Raw genomic sequence first — 20717 nt, 5'->3', positions numbered from 1 at the left:
GAATAGGAAGGTGCAGCCTCTGTTATAGACTGCTGATGTTAATATTAGATTACTCCAAACAGTAACAGGAATCATCTACCTATTTTAAACAATGCAGAAAAATTAAAGAGGGAGGACTGGAAATTATGTGAAGGATGGAAACACTATAGCTAGAGATGTACAGGGTTTTATTAAACTTTTCCTGGAGAAAACTGAGAAATTATTTGAACTAAATACACCACAGTAAGACAATACGAGGTGGAAAGATGACTCATTGATCTAGGATAGACTAGCTGAACAAGGAACAGTGACAGGAAGCTCAGTCTAAAAGCATACGATTTAGATATAAGGGATATAGTCCACGACACAGTTTTATATAAAATCCTCCGCACAGGAACAGAAAACAACACACAAGGCTCCTTCACACCCTACAATGTAAACATCTGATCTGCAATGCTAGTCCACAACATTGCCACTGAGATGTCTCAGAACAGCTAAATCAGTCTGCAGTTTAGGGGACTGCTAAGGTAGGTGAGGTGAAGAGAGCAGCTCTGTGCCATACAGCCTACAGTCTGAGGGCAGACCCTTTATACTGTGAGATACATGACATTGGAGCATAACAAGCATGGCAAAGAACTGGATTATCTCCTTACCTCCCACTCCACTTTATTTTTCTATGTGTTTTGCTAATATTCAGCAAATTAGCAAATTAGTGCAGGCCTTATTTATGAGCTACTGGTCTCAAGTATGGACATCTCTGCACATGGCCACAGCAGTTTGCTGAGGTATCTACAATCATTAAAAGTGACAAAATACAGAAGCTATTGAACTAGCAGTACACATGGTAATGTGACAGCTCAGAGTTTGCAGGGCTGGAATTTTGGAGTTACAGTGCCTGAATTCTGCAGAAATCCTGTTAGAAATACTTGAGGTTTTTTGCAGCTAGTCTTCTTGCAGACATGAATAATAACAGATTCTCAGTTTCATTATAAAGTACTTTGTATCTAGCAATGTATCTAGCATTTGTATCTAGTGATGAATTTTGCACTACAAGCAGGAACATTTTCTGTACCTATTATTTCAGCTTGTAATTTATGGCTCTTATAAATCCCTTCCATTTTTTAAAATCTGAACAGGTTCTTCACATTCTAAGACACTCAACAAGAGCTTCCCTGTTCTTGAATAATTGTTCATAAAGCAATACAACCTTGAATTAAATTTCACGAAGGAAGACTATTACAGCCTTCTGCAAGCTGACTCAAAAGCTCACTGTTTGGTGGAAAATCTGATTCTGCAAGGAAGAATTATATATGTATGCTGACAGGACCTACAAAATTCAGCCACCTCCTCTTTGGACTTAATCACAGGACTGCTTAGCTCTTACATAGCAATTGGATGTAGGTATGAACTAGCAGTTGCCTAGAAGCTCACACAGCCAGGCAAGGCAAGTTTTTTGATTTAAATGATGAAGAGAATCAAAATTATATTTGAAGATGAACTACAGGCAAGACTTGTTCCAAGTCTGAGAACTAATTTAAGCATGGATGTTGCTATTGCTATGATATCTTTCCATGACTCTGTCAGAGGCAAGCTTTCCGTTGGTATGCATTTATTTTTTTCTGCAAAAAAAACCCCAAATGAATTATACCATGAATAATTCATGTTTTTCACAGGAAAAAACATGGCAAATAGATATTTCTAACTTACCTCTCCGATTAACAGGATCCTTAGCTACATAAGCAATGTAGTCAGTTGTATCCTGCCAAAAAATTAAAATATCTACAATGAATGCAAATTATTTTTGCATTGATCATAGCAAAAGATCACAGTCCCGAGTGTGCTTATTCCCGCAGGTAGAGCCACAGATAACATGTTTTGCTCTAGGGTAGTATAAACCCCATAAAAATGTTTGTGAGTTTTGGTACTGATCCCACCACACTGTTTTCTCCAGAATGCTACCTATTCCAGCAGAACTTACAAATCTCTTCTCAGGCATTGGAAAAGCATTTAAACAAATTCAGTAGGCTTTGGATCAGAAGGGAGAAGAATTATAAGTCCTAGTCTTCAAACTGGCCAGAGACTTTCAGAACATGAATTATCAACTGTTTCAGTGGCAGAAAGGGTGGAAGTAACAGCTCTGTTCCCCAGAAACACTGAACAATGCTGTTTATTCATGTGTCACATGCAGGTGTGCTTATCTTACTGAATACTATGCCATATGGCACAGAGGTGCTCAGCCACTGCTTGGTTGTGCCAAGCAGCATCCCAGGGCACTATCCCCCAGCCCATGGGTGCTCCTAGCCATCCCCTTTGCCATACACCTTCTGGAGTTTCTGTCACTTTGAAAGTGACTTCTTTGAAGTGTTTTTGCTCACACTCCTACCACTCGTATGGTCCTGTCCACAAGCAGCACAGGCTTTTATCACTAAGTACATGAAATGAAAAGGGATGTGCTTCTGGGAAGTGTCAGGCCTTCAGGCACATCTAGCAAATGCCACATATCCTTGATGTGATAATTACTCAGATAAACCTAACTGAGGTACATATAGGTTATACTAAAGTTGGCTGCATAAACCTGGACAAAGCCTTTTCAGGTGACTGATTCAAGAATTATGTCAAGCTCTAATGTCATACCAAATGTCAATCTTCAGTTAAAATATGGACTTCTTTAGCTCAGCCTTCTCTAGCGCAAGTACACAGCACCACACACCCAAAATAAACCACTGCACTGCGTGTATACACAATATACTTCCTAAGGTGAGGACAGGGAAAATGGGAAAGCACATTCGTCGTTCTGATGGCAGAAGTGTAGCCATATCACTTAATGTGTCACTGGAGAGCACTCAGACACAGCAGTAACGAGGCTGGTTTGTGAAAAATGCAGAGGAAATAACAACCCTAGTATTTTGTCCAATAATTTCCTAAGCACCCAGTGACATAGCATCTGGGCAATGACTTGAGTGGAAGTAATGATGCATATCACAAAATAAGCGGATGAGAAAAGTGGCTGTGTCTGTAATAGCAAAAAAAACATTATGAAGGTAAAGGCCTGAGAGTTGTCATGTTTAAAATTATTGTTATTCTCCTTTACTTGGTTGTGCTTCTTTCCCATGCTATGCTCTGAAACCATCTGAGGAATGAGTGCATGTTGGGCACAGAATCCAAGGGACCACTGTGAGGGGACTGAGTGAAATGTCTGTAATGTGAGGAAGCAGAGTGAAATGGATGTGAAATGCACTATGCTATTTATTTGGGGGGCCAGAAAACAGGCCACAGATAAATTATGCCTGCACTAGTAAGTAAAATTCTAGTGCAGGCATAACTAAGGGATACATTTATGCCTGAGTAAATCATAGATCTGTCTCATCGCTAGTGTACGTGTGAGAGTCTGGGACCACCTACACATTTTTTCACCTAAAACTCTTAGATTCAAGCTAACTATGACAAACCACTAGGGATCTAAGATGGGCACTGTTCACAGTGGCTGAATTAGAAAACACCCATCAAAAGTCTATACATGGCTGAGCTGATGCAGCAAAGTGGTCTCTGATATTCAAGGGCTGAAGACAAGCATGAATGAGCTACAATTTTCAGCTCAAAGAAACTGCATTGTGGTGTTAAAATTTAGAGACAGGTCTGAAAGTGAAAAATTACTGCCTTTAGGGACCTGCCTTATTAAAATCTGTGACATCAGCCTCCAAAATTTCAGCAGGCATCTCCAAAAACAAATGTCTTGTCTAGCAGCTTGGAAACAGCCGCCTGAAATGACTATGGATGAAAATTGTTTAGTGTATCATAAGGAAGGGTTGAAGAGAGCCAAAGCAGATCCAAAACACAGACTTGAAAGGAAGGAAAAAATATTTCAAAGTGGTGTGTAAAAGGATTTGGTGGTGAGATTTTTATGCTGCCATGTACTGACAAAGACAGAAACTGACTCACTGCAAAAGGGAATATTGCAAAAATATATATGGTACTTAAGCTAAACTCCAAGACTGTGCACTCCTCTAGTGAATACATTTTGAACTATGAAGGTAATTAATGATTAGGAAGGGGCAGAAAAGTTGCAGAGCTAATTTCTCACATGACTGTGAGAAATTAACCAAACTACAAAACTCAAATTAAAGAAAGAATTTCCTGAAGAAATATGGGTAGAGATCTGGGTCCCTAGTTCAGTGTGGCTTTTCTCCATCCAATTTACAATCTCATAGGAGGAGATGAGTTCATGGGCTGGATCTCAGCTGTGCTTGAGAGATACGGTTTGGTGGTAGCAGGCCTCCAAGTGGAAATCATCAAGGGCTGATGAAAGTTATATCTGGATGATCCTCAGATGGCTTAATAAATTCATCTGTATGAGGGAGAAAGGGAGCACCTGCTTTATCAATAAGCATTTGATTTAAAGTTGTGCCAAACACTATCCCATTGAGACAAGACTGTAGAGTGATAGCAGATACTCATAACCACCCTCTGAACCCCCAGAATGAGATCACCATGTGGTGGTATTATTTGGAAGATGTTTTCACAGTTTCATTGTCTTTTGAAGGCTCCCTTACAGCATGTAATTTTATTTCTCTGCTAGCTCTCTGACTCAGTAGCAGGATTCTTATCTCTCTAAACCATTTTAGAGAGCTTGTTTACTTCAAATCCCATTTCTACTGCTGCTCCTCTCCTCTTTTCTGGTAAATCACTCTGTTAGTGGGCAGTGTGCAAGTGTGTTTCCAGGACTTAGCATGTGGGATAGCAGATGGGTAGCAAAGAATCTTCTTATGGAGTCAGAAAACTGTACTAATCATTCCTCTGCCCACTTCAGGAATTGTTCATTTACAGCATTCTCTGCAGTCTGTTGCAGTTCAAAGGTGATTTTGATCCATGCTTAGTACCCTGAATAATTATCATGTGGTGCCTTTCTTCCTTCTGGAACAGAACTGAGCTCAGCAGACCTATACCTGTAGTAGATGACTGAAAATGACAGATTATCATAGGATGGAGGAAAGGGCAGACTCATTCAGTGAATCTCAGTTTAAAAGCTTTCAGATCTCTAAGGTAAAAGGTGAGAAATGCTCCTGTTTTATAACTCTCTCATTGCTTCCTAGACCACAAATACTTTTAAAACACATTTAATATACCTTTGGATGGACTCTATAAAAGCAGGGAAAAGCACAGGAAGCAAGAACCTGCCCTTTGATCTTAAATGAAAGGTGCAGGTATATCTGAAAGCTTTGCAGAACCAGAAAAAAAGAGCTGAGCTTTTCCTGAAAGCTATATGCATGTAGCAAATATATCTGAAGGCACTAGTGAACACTATCTTCTCAATGCATATTTAAAGATGAGAAGACAAAAAATACTTTCATGTATTGGTGTAAAAATAAATGCAACATGGTCTATTACTGTAAAAGTACACTTCAAGAGGATAGATTTCAGTCTCTTCAGGGATCTCCTCAAGGTACTGCCATGGGATAACATCCTGGAGAGAAGAGGGACCCATGAAAGCTGTCTGATATGCCCTCCAGGCAAGAGGATGGAACAGATCCTCCTGGAAAATCTGCTGGGGCACATGGAAAATAAGGAGGTGACTGGTGACAGCCAACATGGCTTCAGTAAAGGCAGATCATCCTGATCAATTTGGTGGCCTTGTACAAGGCTACAGAAATGGTGCATAGTGGGATAGCAACTGATGTCACCTACCTTCATTTGTGCAAAGTATATGACACTGTCCCGAACAACATCCTGGTCTCCAAACTGACAAGACATGGATTTGACAGATGGGCCACTCTCTGGATAAGGAATTGGCTGGTTGGCTGCACCCAGAGAATTGTGGTCAAGGGTTCAATGTCCAAGTAGAGGCAAGTGATGAGCGGTGTTCCTCAGGGGTCAGTACTGGGACCAGTGCTGTTTAACATCTTTGTTGGAGACATGGACAGTGGAATCAAGTGTATCCTCGGCGAGTTTACTGACAATACCCAATACCAAGCTGTGTGGTGTGACTGACACCTTAGAGGGAAGGCAGGACATCCAGAGGGACCTTTGCAGGCAAGGGAGGTGTTGCGGCAAGCCTTTCTCTGGGGGACACAGCTCTTCTCCAGAGCTCTCTTGCCATCCCTCTCCTCAGGCATCAGCATCTCTTGTCTCTACTCTGCTTCTGGGAGCATGCCTTTTATTTTGCCCTTCAGCCCCGCCCATTTCCAGCTGGGGCAGGCCCTAATTATTGGGCACAGCTGGGCCTAAGCTCCCAGTTCATTATCGGTGACACCTGAGGACTTGTGGTTCTCTCTACAGGGAGGTGCACCCATGCCATCTTCATGAAGTTCAGCATGGCCAAGTGCAAGGTCCTGCACCTGGTTCATTTCAACCCCAGGCATAAATACAGGCTGGGGGGTGTGTGTGTGCGTGTGTGCGTGTGTGCGTGTGTGCGTGTGTGCGTGTGTGCGTGTGCGTGCGTGCGTGCGTGCGTGCGTGCGTGCGTGTGCGTGTGCGTGTGCGTGTGCGTGTGTGTGTAAATGGATAGAGAGCAGCCCTGAGGAAAAGGACTCGGGGATGGTAGTAGATGGGAAGCTCTACATGAGCCACCAGTGTGCACTCACAGCCCAAAAGGCCAACTGCATCCTGGGGTGCATCAAAAGAAGTATGGCCAGAAGGGTGAGGGAGGTGATTCTGTCCCTCTACTCTGCTCTTGTGAGTACACACCTGGAATACTGCAGCCAGTTTTGAAGCTGTCAGCATGGGAAAGATATAGACGTGTTGGACAGGGTCCAGAGCAGGGACACAAAGATGATCAAAGGGCTGGGGCACCTCTGCTATAAGGACAGGATGAGAAAGTTTGGGCTATTCCAACCTGGAGAAAAGAAGGCTCCAGGAAGACCTTATAGTGACTTTCCAGTACATGAAGGGGCCTACAGGAAAGGTGGGGAGGGGCTTTACATCAGAGAGGGTAGTGACAGGACAAGGGGTAATGGTTTTAAACTGAAAGAGGGTAGAGCTAGGCTAGATGTCAGGAAGAAATTCTTCACCATAAGGGTAGTAAGATACTGGAATAGGTTGCCCAGAGAGCTTGTTGATGCCCCCTCCCTGCAAGTGTTTAAGGTCAGGTTGTATGAGGTCATGTGCTACCTGGTCTAATAGGAGATGTTGCTGCCCACACAGAGAGCTTGGATCTTCATGATCTTTAATGTCCCTTACAACCCAAAACATTCTATGATTGTATGATACAGGGCAAAAATTCACACCATACCAGTATTACACTACTCAGAAAAACAAAGCTCTGGCTATAGGTTATTATATGAATGTGCACAGCCCTTTGATATATTTTGTAAGAAGGATTTATAACTGCTTGTCAGAATTTCTCTCAGAAAGAGTTTGATGGCAACAATCAAGAGGAATTTATGAAACAAGAAACAGGAGCTATTGTGGTTACATTTTTCTTTCAGTGACCTATGCAATAATTTTTGCCACACAGTCCTCCTAATGCAATATCCATGTGAGAAAAGCTTTAAAGAAATGCTTACCGGATCACCTCCAGATGCAAAGGAAATAGATTGCATATGGTGATTTGCTATGATCTGTATGGATCAGAAAGAATAAGTGTGAGTCAGTAGGCTTTCTTATTGTTTACCCTTTTGATTTATTTTTCGTTTATATAGGGGTGAGAATCCAAAACCAAGACCAAAACAACCTCTTGCATTTCACCTGTACGAAGTGCAAAGGGTAGCAAGATAATATAAGCAAACTCAGGGATGAATGTATCCATTCTGGTGGTTCTTAAAACCTAGCAGGACACAGCGAAATCACTAAATGTGCTCAGAATGCTAGTAAATCACATAATCTGTCATATAGTATCTTTGGAGAAGCTTTAATCTGCTAAATCTCTCTTTATTACAGATAGTGCTGAATGGAGCAAAGAGTCCTATTCATCAAAATACTCTTCTGCTGATGCCACTCTGATGACATAAATTAAATTATGGCAATCTGCACACCAGCTAAGTATCCTGACATTTCTTCCAACACCTACTGTGTCATTCTGTGTTATGCCAACACCAACAGGTTTTCAATATTCAAACAGAACTTTGAATCTCCCTGCAATATAGCATTGTGGATAAAACCTCAAGCATACTCTAAGGCATTTGAAATTCAACTTACTTATGTATATTTTGAACTAATATGATCTAACTCTGGGAAGAGACAAAGTGTCATGAATCTCTAATACAAGGAGAAGAGCTCTGTTCCATTTCTATTCTGTGATTTAACTTATAAAATCTTTTAATAGTGAAATAATTTAACAAGCAAGAAAGAAAAGATACTTTTAAAGAAAATTTCACTTGGCCATTTGAGTCACAGAAACCATGCCAAGCAATTGGTCTCATATAGGACGAGCCCCTTGTTTAGTACCTCAGAGGATATGATAATAGTCATTTGGGCCTTAATTGATCACTCTGGAGAGCATACCACATACTTTAGAAAACAGTTTTGGAAAAAATTAAGCTAAAAAGATATCTTCTGGGCTGTTTACCTCATCCTACATCTAAAGACTTGTACTATCTTCCTTGGGAAGACAAGAAACTGCTGAGAGTTTCTTTGGATCTTGGTGCTTCACTAAGTTAGAAAGAGCTGACAACTCTTTGTGGAGCTTTTCTCATGTAAATTGTGCTTCACTGACCCACAGCAGCCTCTGAAGATGTGATTAATTTTAAGTGTTCAGTGGTGAACTTCGTTCCCTTACTCATCAGTGAGGATTTCCTTTTTTTACCATAAAAAACTGATCCTTACAATAGAGATTAATTAGCAGAGTTTTGTTCAGAGTTTTGTTTCACATTTAATAATGTCACTACCTTGAATTGTGCAAGTGACCCAATTTTTTTGCTCAGTGTCACAAAAAAACCAAACCAAAACAAAAAAACCCACAACAAAGCAAATTACTTCAACTTGCCTCAAAACATTTTAAGAAAATTAAAAAGTGCTTAAAACCATTCGCTGAAGTCAGACACATTTTGTTTGTTTGTTTTTAAATTGAACAGGTAAACAGTTCCATTTAGTCTGAGGTAGGAGTATTTCCCTACTCAGCCCCATAGTCCTCTCTACCACCAATAACAAAGCATTGAAACAAGGCATGGCAAATTACCTCATTGCTTAAAACAAAAAAATTCATTAATGTTGGCAGATAGTTTAGAAATACTTCTAACTACTCAAATCTGAATTTTATACAAATAACCAAACCAAAACAAAGTCATCTTTCACTTCTCCCTGCTTCACAAAACTGTTGAGAAGGAATATATGCAGTTGCTTTCCTGCTGCCCCAAGCACCAACAATAGAATGACAGATTCACAGAATTACTGTGGCTGGAAAAAGGCCTCTGAGATCAGCAAGTCCAGCCTATGACCTAACACCACCACATCCAACCTTTCCTTAAACACCTCCTGGGATGGTCACTTCACCATTTCCATGAGCAACCAATTCCAGTGTCTAAACACCCTCTCCGTGAAGAAATGCTTTCCGATATCCAAGCGAAACCTCTCCTGGCACAGGCTCAGGCCATGCATTATTGTCCTTGTCACTCTTTGCCAGGGAGAAGAGCCTGATCCCCCCCCTGGCTCCCACCTCCCTTCAGGTAGTTGTAGAGACTGATAAGGTCCCCCCTGAGTCTTGTATTCTCCAGGCTAAACAACCCCAGCTCCCTTAGCCCCTCCTTGTAAGATTTTCCCCCAAGTCACTTCACCAGTCTCATTGCTCTCCTCTGGACCTGCTCCAGCAACTCAATTCATTCTTGAAGTGAGGGGCCCAGAACTGTACACAGCACTCAAGGTGAGTCCTCACCAGTACTGAGTATGAAGGGAAAATTACATCCCTAGTCCTGGCCACACTATTCCTGATAAAAGCCAGGATGCCATTGGCTTTCCAGGCCACCTGGGCACACTGCTGGCTCATGTTCAACCAGTTGTCAACCGGTACTCCCAGGTCCCTCTCTGACAGGCCACTCTCCACCATTCTTCCTCCAGTCTGTAGCACTGCATGGGGTTATTGCACAACCCTGCACTTGGTCCTGTTGAACTTCATACTGTTGGCCTCAGCCCACTGACCCAGCCTGTCCAGGTCCCTCTGCAGCATCTTCCTACCCTCTGGCAGATTGACACTACCCCTCAGTTTGGTGTCATCCATGAATTTATTAGGGATAGGCTTAATCCCCTCATCCAGGTTATCAACAAAGATGCTGAATAGGACTGGGCCCAGTACTGATCCCTGGGGACACCACTGGTCACCAGACACCAACTGAATGCAGCACCATTCACCTCTACTCTCTGGGCCTGGTCATCCCACCAGTTTTTAACCCAGCAAAGGGTTCATCTGTCCAAGACACAGACTGCCAGATTTTCCAGAAGGATGCTGCGGGAGACCATGTCAAAGGCTTTGCCGAAATCTACGTAGGCCATATCCACAGCCTCCCTTTCATCCACTAGGCAAGTCACCCAGTCATAGAAGGAGATGAGATTGGTCAGACAGGACCTTTCTTTCTTAAACCCCTATTGGCTGGGGCTGATCCCCTGGTTGTCTTCTACACGCTGCTTGCTAGCACACAGGATGTTCTGCTCCAAAACCTTGCCATGCACCAAGGGCAGAGTGACAGGCCTATAGTTTCCCAGATGCTCCTTTGGGCCCTTCCTGTGGATGGGCATCACATTGGCCAGACTCCAGTCATCTGGGACCACCCTGGTTAGCCAGGACTGGTGATAAACAGTGGAGAGTGGCTTAGCCAGTTCTGCCAGCTCCCTCAGCACCCTAGGATGAATTCTATCCAGCCCCATAAACTTGTTGGAATCTAAATGGCACAGCTGGTCCCTAACTACCTCCTCCTGGATTACAGGAGGGGAATTTTGATCCCCATCCCTGTCTACCAACTCAGGAGCCCAGTTGCCCTGAGGGTAGCCAGTATTTGTGTTAATGACCCAGGCAATTAAGGTGTTAAGTACCTCAGCCTTCTCCTTGCCTTCTGTTACTGTGTTCCTCCCAATAGGGAATGGAGATTTTCCCTGACCCTCCTTATGTTATTAATATCTGAGATGTTATTTTTTACTGAATTTTTTTTTATAGCAATAGATGTTATTGATATGTGAGAAACCAGACTTCTCCCAGGCCTGTAGCACTCGTACGAGGTCTGTCTCAAAATAAATGATTTGAGAGAGAGATAAATATTTTTTTCAACTCATAGAGAATGCAAAACATCTGGGGAGGATTCTACCCTGGGATTAGTCAGTTTAACTGCATTTCTATCCTGACGTCATCTTAAGGCAAAGCAGCTTTCAGTGTCTGGGTCTTCTTTAATATATCTAGTTAACTTAAATTTCCTATGCTTCTGACTGATGACTATCGCCCTTATGAGAAGCACTGTTGTGTATGTTCCTTAATAAGGCTCCAAACTACTGCAACAAGCCATAATACTGCTCCCACAGGCTCAGTGCTCACCACAGAAGATTATGACACTTCCTAAATAAGGATAAGAATTAATATAAATAAATGAAAACAGAACAAACAGCAAGCTTTTTTAATAGGGAATGTATGTATTCTTTATAACCCTTTAATTCTGAGGCTCCTAAGGAACTCCAGCTCTACCTGGGCAGAAAGTTTTGTGCCTTAATGCAGTATGTGGCTCACAGAAAATAACACAGACATGACTATGTATCTGTCTCTTCTTTATCTTATATATACACCATGAGCAAAGAATTTTCTCATCTCATACATCCACAATCTACTGTAGCTATTCCCCAAAGTCTACCTGTTCCTTCAGAAGAATGAAGAAGAAATGGGCTACCTGAAAATGGCAGCCTTGTTTCACTAAGAAACTGCACTGCAAAATCCTTTAGGGTGCAGTTTTAGCAGTGCCTCAGGAACAGATTGCTCTTTAAGGCTATAAATGGTAAGAATTACCATAAAATTTAGGATGAACACTCAGTCTTATAGTCACGTACTCCGAATGCATACCTCTTATCACTTTGAAAGATTGTGATTGTACCCAGTAGGAACTTCCCCAACCAGAAAACGTAAGTTCTGCTTTGTATCTCTAAAAGCAAAACCAGCTATCTGAAACATGGCAAGAAGAAAACAGTTCAAAACTGCATTGAATACCAGAACAAACTATGACTCTCGATATGCTTTATATCCTGGTTTGATTCACTTTATAGACATTATTGAGAAATAACTCTGATCGGCTGAGTGTCTTGGCAGACAGAAAATAATTGAGCACTAGGCTCTTCATCAAAAGCATCACAAAGTAATACAGCAGTTACACTCACCTGTTTTGTATCAGGAGTCATTAGGTTTAAGCTGGTGGTAGAAATATTCAGCATTATGCTCATTCCTGCAAACTGAAGATTGCTCTTGCCCAAGATGCTAGAAAGAACTTTGCTTGATGTCTGTGAGGAGTGGGAAAAAAAACACATTTTTGTTCTCTGCTTATTTGAGATGACCTTCATTGTATGCAGGGTTAGCTGTAATGTTAAAGTTTCTAAAAATCGCTGACTTTTCAAAAATCATTTCATTGCAACAATTGCTTTCCTCAGGAGACAGTAATAGTAGCAGTAATAATAATAATAACAACAGTAACACTAAGAGCAATAACAATAGCTAGGCAGGTATTCATCCATTCTTGATCTGATAAAATACAGTTTTCACAGCAAAGTTCCATTGTCACCAAGGAACCATGTGAGCAGACTAAGATGAATGCCTTAAGTTGGTATTTTAAAATGGCATGTTCTTATTCTGTAAAAGCAGCTCCAACTCCTGAAAAGGGATCTTGTTTTTCTGTCTGCATCTACTAACTGTTGTACCCACTACCAATGGGAAAGTGGCAGTCTAGTGACACTGATGGGATGCTCACAAAAATGGATATACACACTGTCATTATGCTTGTATGACCTCTCAGCAGCAAGTAAAATCCTAAATACAGGGCTAAAAAACAAATCTGCCAATGTGTATTGGCATGCAACATAAAGTTGAAGGTTAATCCTAACTCAGAGAATAAGTTCAAAAGTATTAAAATATAATAAAGAGGATTTTATAATATCGATAACCTTTGTAGACCTTTCATTAGATCTTAGTTATATCTATATAGTTATCTATAGCAATATGAGTAATGTTGCCAAAGCAAAATTTATAAAATTCTCATCTTTGGCACCTCCAGAGAACTACACAGCTGCATGAGCCCATCCTGATTCAGGTAACCACACACTGTGCAAAATCAGACTGCTCAGCTGATCTGTTTATAACACATAAACTTCTTCCATGTGAGGAATTTGCACTGATGAATGTTTATGTTGATCATTAGGGTATAAAAGCACAGCTGTACTAGACATAGTATTCTTCCACTTTATTTGCATTTGTCTTAATCTGTCTGCAAGCTTGGGAAGTTTTGCCTCTAGCAGGGTGGACACTCTTGTGCTTCTTTACTCCTTGAAGCTTAAATAGACATGCAGTTTTAGCTTCCTTACCTTCTGTTTAATTGATTTAAAATATGCTATCTACATACCGCTTATATGTAACATTTGTGTTGTGCTATATTAGCTTTGTCATGTTACGGTCTAGTACTTCATTAACTTTTCTTTAAAACAAACTCTCTTGCATATTCTTGTTTCTCTTCTTTCCTTAAGCCTTCCTGTTTCCCAGCTCATGCTTAAGGATCACCTTCTGACAGTGTGAGTAGTGTGAAAACTTGGCCTCAAGAAATACATGTTACCTTACCCAACTTCATAAGCCACTACTTGCAGGAACATGACAGAGCTACAGACTGGCAAGAGATATTCATCTTTAACATTTTTCTAAATATGCTCCTGGGCAGATTTTCTTCACAGTCAGTACACATAGTTTAAAAATGCTATTCCTTTTCAGTAACTGATAAGAAAAATTGCTTCTAAAAACAGTAATGCAGCAATGTGTCTCACTAGGAGCTTGGGATTCTGTTTAACCTACTGTCCTCGCTTGAACAGGAGAAACTAAAGAACTAAAGAAGGAGGCTTTCAGACTCTGAGAGGGGACCAAAAGGAGGGATCTATTCCCTCCCCTTTCCTGCCCATACTCTATAATAAAGATCGGGAAGTCAACAACTCCTCCCTCTTTCTTTTCCTCCCATTTCCTGAAGCTCTTTTTTGACACCAGCTCACCACGTGCTATCTATCGGGTTTTATAATATATATATATATATATATATATTTGCATTCTTTGTTTCTTTGTCCTCTATGTTATTGCCTTTCCCCTTTGTGTCAGTAAAATCAGAATCAAACCTTTTTCAGTTTCCAACTTAGTCTTTGGTCTTCATCCTCCTTTTATCTTCCCTTTGTGGGGGTTGGGGGGAAATAAAGAGGACTTCTGTCATAAGGTTTGTGGCCCACCCAAACTGCTAAGCTGTTCCAACAAAAATTTGCACCATTTTGCTCTCCAAGGAGAGAGGTATTTTCCTCCTTAAGTTTAAAAACAGAACCCAGAGAACCCTTTTGATTCTTTTAAGCCTTCCACCTGCAATCTAAAAAAGAAAGACAAGAAAAACTAGGGAGTCTCTACAGTAAGAATGTAAGGGCAAGCCACATTTTTTTTCTTGGGTATACTCATACTTGTAGATGCCTATATAAGCAGTTCCTGACCAAATGGGCAAAAGGAAACATACAGAGGTGAAAACAGCCAATACTTTAAATTAGTAAGGACCTGCAATTCTCAAAGCATTTATAAAGTCACCTGCCTGCTGTGCCTGGTGTTCCCTGTGTTTAACTAAGCAAATAGAGTAATCTGTACTATAAGAAAAGAAAAATACCTTTCGTTTCTTGAGGGCTCCTTTGGCACCAGGTGCAGCTTCACAAACACGACTGATTGCTTCCCTGAAGAGAAAGAAAAAAGCTTTATGGCATATGAATGTGTAGGTTTTTTCATGGTACATGAAATGCACTGGGAGAGAGCAGCTCCAGACCATATTTCTGTTTGCAAGTGAGGATAGCAGGCAGGCCAATTAGCTCTCAAGACTAAAATAAGTACCATTCAAATTTAATTACTTCACTGTGAATCAGAAGACAGTATAGTCAGTTACTGCGAGGAAAAGTATCTTTATTTACTACAAAGGATAAAAATGTTTTCTCACACTATTGAGAAGACCTTTCCTAGCAGAAGGTTAGAGTATTTGTCTTAACATCCTCTTTCAAGTCTCATTTTTGTACCTTGTTAAACCATGAGGAATCTGATAATAAGGTATGTCTTTAATCAATATTGTTACACAACTTTGTTTTCAAACTTCTTGTAATGTAAGGGGTAGTAACTATCATTTTTCTCACTGCTATACTATGTCAGGGAAAAACCACCTGGCTTTAGACAATATCTCTATACAATACATATATGATGTACTAAATTTAAATTGATATTTGTTCAATACAATCTCAGTAATTTATTTGTGGCCTTATTCTTATATTGTAAGCTAAATTAATACCATTAAGATTTTGCTTCAGTTTTCTAATAGTGCTTCATCCTTATTGCAGTCAGGTTGAGTGACAAAAATGCACACTGAAAATTCATTTGCACTCTCCCATAGGAGAGTAACTCTGTACTACAAAAAATTCTTGAAATCATACTGCTGCAAACAAATCTTACAGATTGTTTCTGTATTTAACAACTTATTAGCAGAAGAGGAAATACTGGCCAGTATTTGTAATTTGCTATTATACACATAGGGACCTTCCTGTTATGATTAGCTACAAAGCTGTAATAGCCTTGTCTTGTTGATTCTGCTCAGTCACAGCAGTTGCACAGGGACAAGAAAAGGTAACTCCCAGCCTTGCTTAACTGTTTTAAATATGAACTGAGACTAACAGTACTTTATGTTTAGACCTAGGACATACAAATAACACGTATTTTATGAAAAAAAAAAAAAAAAGTAAAGAAAGTAAAGATTGGGAGATAACTACAAGCTAAAGAACAAATGAAATAATCAAAAACTTGAAATATCATCTTGATAAAAAGATAATATTATCTTGATTAAAAGATAGTATTTTAAAATTTTATGCCATGTGCTGGATGATATTCAACTCCGCATTAGGTGAATGCACAGGATCAAGTGAGTCAAGAGAGCAATGTCATATGCTTCTCAGCATTCAACATATAATGGCTCAGCAAGTGTTACAGACTTAATGGGTTGCAGTCAGTAATTACTATATAGTTGTGCCTTGGGTCCTTTTTCTTGGACCCAATCCCCAGTTTGAATTACCTGAAAGACTGTCATGAATTTAGTATTTTTGTGGGGTGGGTCATTGTCAGAGTGGAAAAGGTCTTACAGCAGGTAAGGCCTGTCCTGTCCTTCTGAAGAAGTATGAGATTCATAGCAAAAAATATTAAAAAAGCTTTCAGGATCACAATCCGTTCTTCAGGTTTAAAGAAGAGCTTGTTTGTCCCACAGCTTTTCTCCTTCCTCCCAACTGCACCTCCTCATCTAAAAAAATACTGTCTCACTACAAACCCTGCCTTGTATAGCCCCTCAGACCATCACAGGTACAACAGCACTCCATTTCACAGTTCAGTGCTTGTATTTAGTTCCCACATTCCCCTTCTTTGAATTCAAACAAGTGTTTTAGTTAATGAATTTACTAACTTTTCTTACAGAGCAAGTAAAAATTGATTGGTTTATAAAAGCCACCCTGATGCATCTCAGAAATACAGCACAGCAAGCACCACACATAAAGATAATCATGACACTGAGACATGGATTAATCCTGAAAGTGCAATCAGGATAAACACAGATTATTCTTCTCTGCAAGAACTTATTTGCTTTGACTCAAGAAAAGCAAACAGACAATGTTACACAGAGCCACCCCCTCAGACATGCTACTGAGCTAAAACTGGTGGTTTCCTTTATCTTTCTTGCACAAAACCAAGTCCTTTTAGAGGCCATGAGGTAGCTGTCACCAGGCCACTGGTGTCTTTCAGACCCATGCTTCTTGCTTCACCAGCAAGTGTGTCTGAGCTTCCTGTATATTTTGGTTGCAAGCTGCTGCCACAAAGCATTCCCAGCACTTCATCCTCTTTGTCACCTCTAGTGGTCTGATAGATCCCTCATAGGTTTTGTCTCTCTCAAAATGGGTTGCATTTCAGAGATATAAACTGTGCATGAGAGAAATTCACCTCTAACTTCATTTCTTCTCCTATTTGCCTCCACCATCTTCTCTCTCTAGCAGCAAGATCAGGCAGATAGGAAGAAAAGGGAAATCTCAGGCCATCACTCCTGATAAAGAGCACTTACAAGCTTGCTGGTTTTCTGGTGCAAAGCTGGGTACTGGCGTGGTTTTTTTACTACCTCTTCTGCCTAGCAGTTCCTGATAATCAGACATTAAGCATGTTACTCAACAAACTCATCTGATTCAAGAACCCTGTTGGTCAAAACTGTCATTTGAGTGTAGGAGAGAAAATGCACCAGTTGAAAAGGTTGAAACAAACCCAGGACTGAGAGGAAAGGCAGGTGTAGCTAGTGTTTGTAAGCCCTGCTTCAGCAGGGCAGGGAAAGCACTTACCAGCTGAAAAGCTAGGATGTACATCCTATCCTCTCATTCAATAAGAAAGCACTGTAGATCTTCCAAGTACCTGTCTTCTTTTTAGTAAAATACATCAGTTTTATAGAACTCAGTGTCCCTGAAGTCTGCAGGAAGACTGCAGGAAGACAGGGGCAGGTGTGTGGAGAAAGGTGACAGCATTTTGAGGTTCACAAGAAGTGAGGCAGGATGTCTGGACCAGAATTTGACAATTCTTTTAGCTTCCCTTTTGAAAATCTGAATGTCCTCAAGCAACTACAATTTTAACTACTGTTAACAGTGCTTTTCATGGAAATGCTGGGAACTTCAGAAAATATATTCATAGAGCACTTCTGCCTAGGCAAGGTCAGAACAATCTGTCAGCCACTCTTCATGTACCCTCAGCAAGAGGCACATTATTTTCCCCACCTGGACGTTAAGGAGTCTTTAAAAATTAGCTGTTGAAAATAACGTGGTGAAGAAGGAGAAAGGATGCCTAAATATCTGCTACTTCATTTCCAGGAACTTTTCTCAGTGGAAAAGTTCTTGAATCTCTCTGTGCAGAGTATTCTAGATCAAATGGGGATAGAGAGGCTGGGGAAGGTGGTCTTTACACAAATGTCCTGGTGATGTGGAAAAGACATCCTGAAGACTTCCTTCTAGCTTGAATTGACAGGCAGCATAGAGGAGAAATACGTTTTTGCAGCAAATCAAATTTGCAAATGCCTCTAGAGCACAAATACTTGAGCCACAGAACAAGGTCAGTAATGGGTATTGCAGTTAGGTTGGAGTGCTGTTACTGGACTTGTGAGTGCAAACGCCGTATAAAGAAGACAAAAGCAGAAGTTCTGGACCTATCTGCATGGCTAAACATTTGCACAGAGTTTGGAAAATTTGGATGTGACTACATTTAATTCCTTTCCAATAAGAAGGTTATTTGACCTGGACACACATAACACCATTCTAAACCACATGCTGTTTAATTAATGTCATTTAATTCATCAAATGACAAATACCAGTGTAGAATTATTTTGATCTCTTGTAAAATTAGCTACTGTGCTGTCTGCAGTAGGGACCACATGTATGCTGAGTTCCAAATTTGTCGAAAAGTATTTTCTCCTTTGCATTCTGTAATTTTCATTGCACAAAATATGTTGTGTATTTTGAGCATAATTTCAGCACACAAATATACCCAGTGAAAAAATACCAACTGAGGCTGACCAGTTCTGCTTTAATGTGACTTGACATCTGAGAAAGAAAAAAAGACATTTTACATTGTTATTCTGTGCCATTAAAAAGGCTAATACCCTGATATTTTTCATATTTGCTTTAGTCATATTTTACTTTGATTTATATAAAGTAGCTCACTCGGGAACCAAAAATTTGTTCCTCTGTGAAACACGTTTAAAATGAAAGCATTATATTTCTAGAAGAATTGTACAGAGGAAACCATTTATTTCAGTATTGTATTCCTGCCTTTTTTTAAAACAATTTATAAATCACTACCAAATGTTTTACCAGCATTTGCTGAGAAGAAACAAAACCTGTACTAAATATAAAATTAACTTACTTCTGAAAACAAACAAAAACCCAAAAAGAACCCAAAAACAAACCCGAGACCAAAAATATATTTTTAGAAATTAATTTAATAATTTAAATATTATTGGGTTAATTTGCAAAAACAGGAAGACGAGCATGTGCTGTCTGAAGTAACACAGGACATACACAAGCTCTGAGGACTAAGCCAGTATATTACTGTTTACATAACTTTAAGTGCCAACTGGTAAAATGACCATGTCTGGAAGATGTAAGTCTGAAGAAGCAGGTAAGCAAAACAGAACAGAGAGTAAGGAAAGGAAGGGGAAGTTAGCTGTGGTCATGGGTGTATGTATTCAGAGTACCACTCAGGGTGCACCCCTTCAGAGGAGCACCCCCAGAAAGTGACACAGAGACCAAGCAATGCCATTTGTCACACAAGCCTGAACAAAGTGAAACCTGTCCTGACCACACAAGTGACAGAAAGCCTGGAAGAAAAGGTTTGCAGAATAAGGCATCATCATCAGGCATGGCACGAGAACTGCTGTCACTGGTAGAACAAAGGAGACGGTGACTTCTCCCTTTCTTCCCTTCCACTCTTCATTTTGTTTCTTGAAACGAAGGTTTTTCACACGCAGACAATCTACAAGCAGAAAACGAAAGGAGGCTGGCCAACTTCACTTTTGATTTAATGAATAAACTTTATACAGTAAAAGGGTTGGCTTTGGCAACTGTTAGACCAAGAGTACCACATGCTATTAGATATGTAGTATGCAATCTATACAATGGTTGTTATTCTTATGCTCCTGCATCTTCAGTGTGAGAGTTCCATCAATTTGGTAACAGAACTCAATGCACTGGAGAAGACATTTTTGCTTTTACTGCCAAAGAAACCATTACCCATTGGTGTGCTTAATGACAGCTCTGCTCTCAGTGTTTATAGATGGTCTAATTTTAAGGAATATTTGAGGCAACTTTGGTACAATCTCTACCTTCATTTATAATATACAAGTAAGTTTCAGAAACTCTGTTTCACTCATCAGTAACAGAAAAGTCTTCCTGACCTTAATGATTTCTAAGATGGTAGTTCTGAACAAGGGTCTTATTTTTAGAAAAACATAGTAAAACTGTTTATCCAGTAGCACAACTTTTTTAGATATATCTCTTCATTCTACAGGAACGATCAGATTTGTGATTAGCAAAACTGGAGCAAAAATACCAATTTTTTCCTTATACCTGTGACAAATGTATGCCACCAGCAGGTGATGCTAGATAGCCATACATCTACTCCTCCAGTGCTAGGATCACAGTCATCTATATCTGCAGTTAGCCATTATTTAGACTTTGGCAATCTTGGTCTAAAATTTGGAGTATCTTTCAAAGAGGAAACATTTTAAAATATAGGTTGCAGCTTCTATGAATATGACGTTGGGGTTTATAAATCTTTGTGTTGAATGCACACGTACAAAAACCTGCCTTCAGCATAACCCTCCAGCTGTCAAGAACAAGGTCAGTGACACAAAGAAAAAAAGGAAAAATGTGCTTGTAGGTTTTGAACTGTTAGAATCCTTTAATGTCTTGTGTGACCATAAGGCTTTCTTTTCATTCAGCCTGTTCTCTAGCTGTTTATCATAGTTGTGGTCAGGGAGATGGAGAGGAAGAAATTAACTGTCTTCCAAACTGGGTTCAGC

The 20717-nt window shown here is 40.2% G+C and overlaps 1 protein-coding gene across 1 annotated transcript in view; it reads right to left on the bottom strand.

Annotated features, from left to right (window-relative positions):
• Positions 1-20717, bottom strand: part of SHC3 (SHC adaptor protein 3) — a 73084-nt gene that overhangs the window by 19043 nt on the left and 33324 nt on the right. Inside the window, exons 3-6 of the mRNA XM_071730934.1 lie at positions 14760-14823; positions 12253-12372; positions 7479-7532; positions 1687-1738 (exon numbers count right to left, since the gene is read on the bottom strand). Of these exons, the coding sequence (XP_071587035.1) occupies positions 1687-1738; positions 7479-7532; positions 12253-12372; positions 14760-14823 (290 nt within the window). The remainder of the gene's footprint in view (positions 1-1686; positions 1739-7478; positions 7533-12252; positions 12373-14759; positions 14824-20717) is intronic.

This window comes from Heliangelus exortis, chromosome Z (genome assembly GCF_036169615.1).
Source record: "Heliangelus exortis chromosome Z, bHelExo1.hap1, whole genome shotgun sequence".
NCBI lineage: Eukaryota > Metazoa > Chordata > Aves > Apodiformes > Trochilidae > Heliangelus > Heliangelus exortis.
The sequence above is the reverse complement of the archived record's forward strand: the minus strand, read 5'-3'. Positions and strand labels throughout refer to the sequence as shown.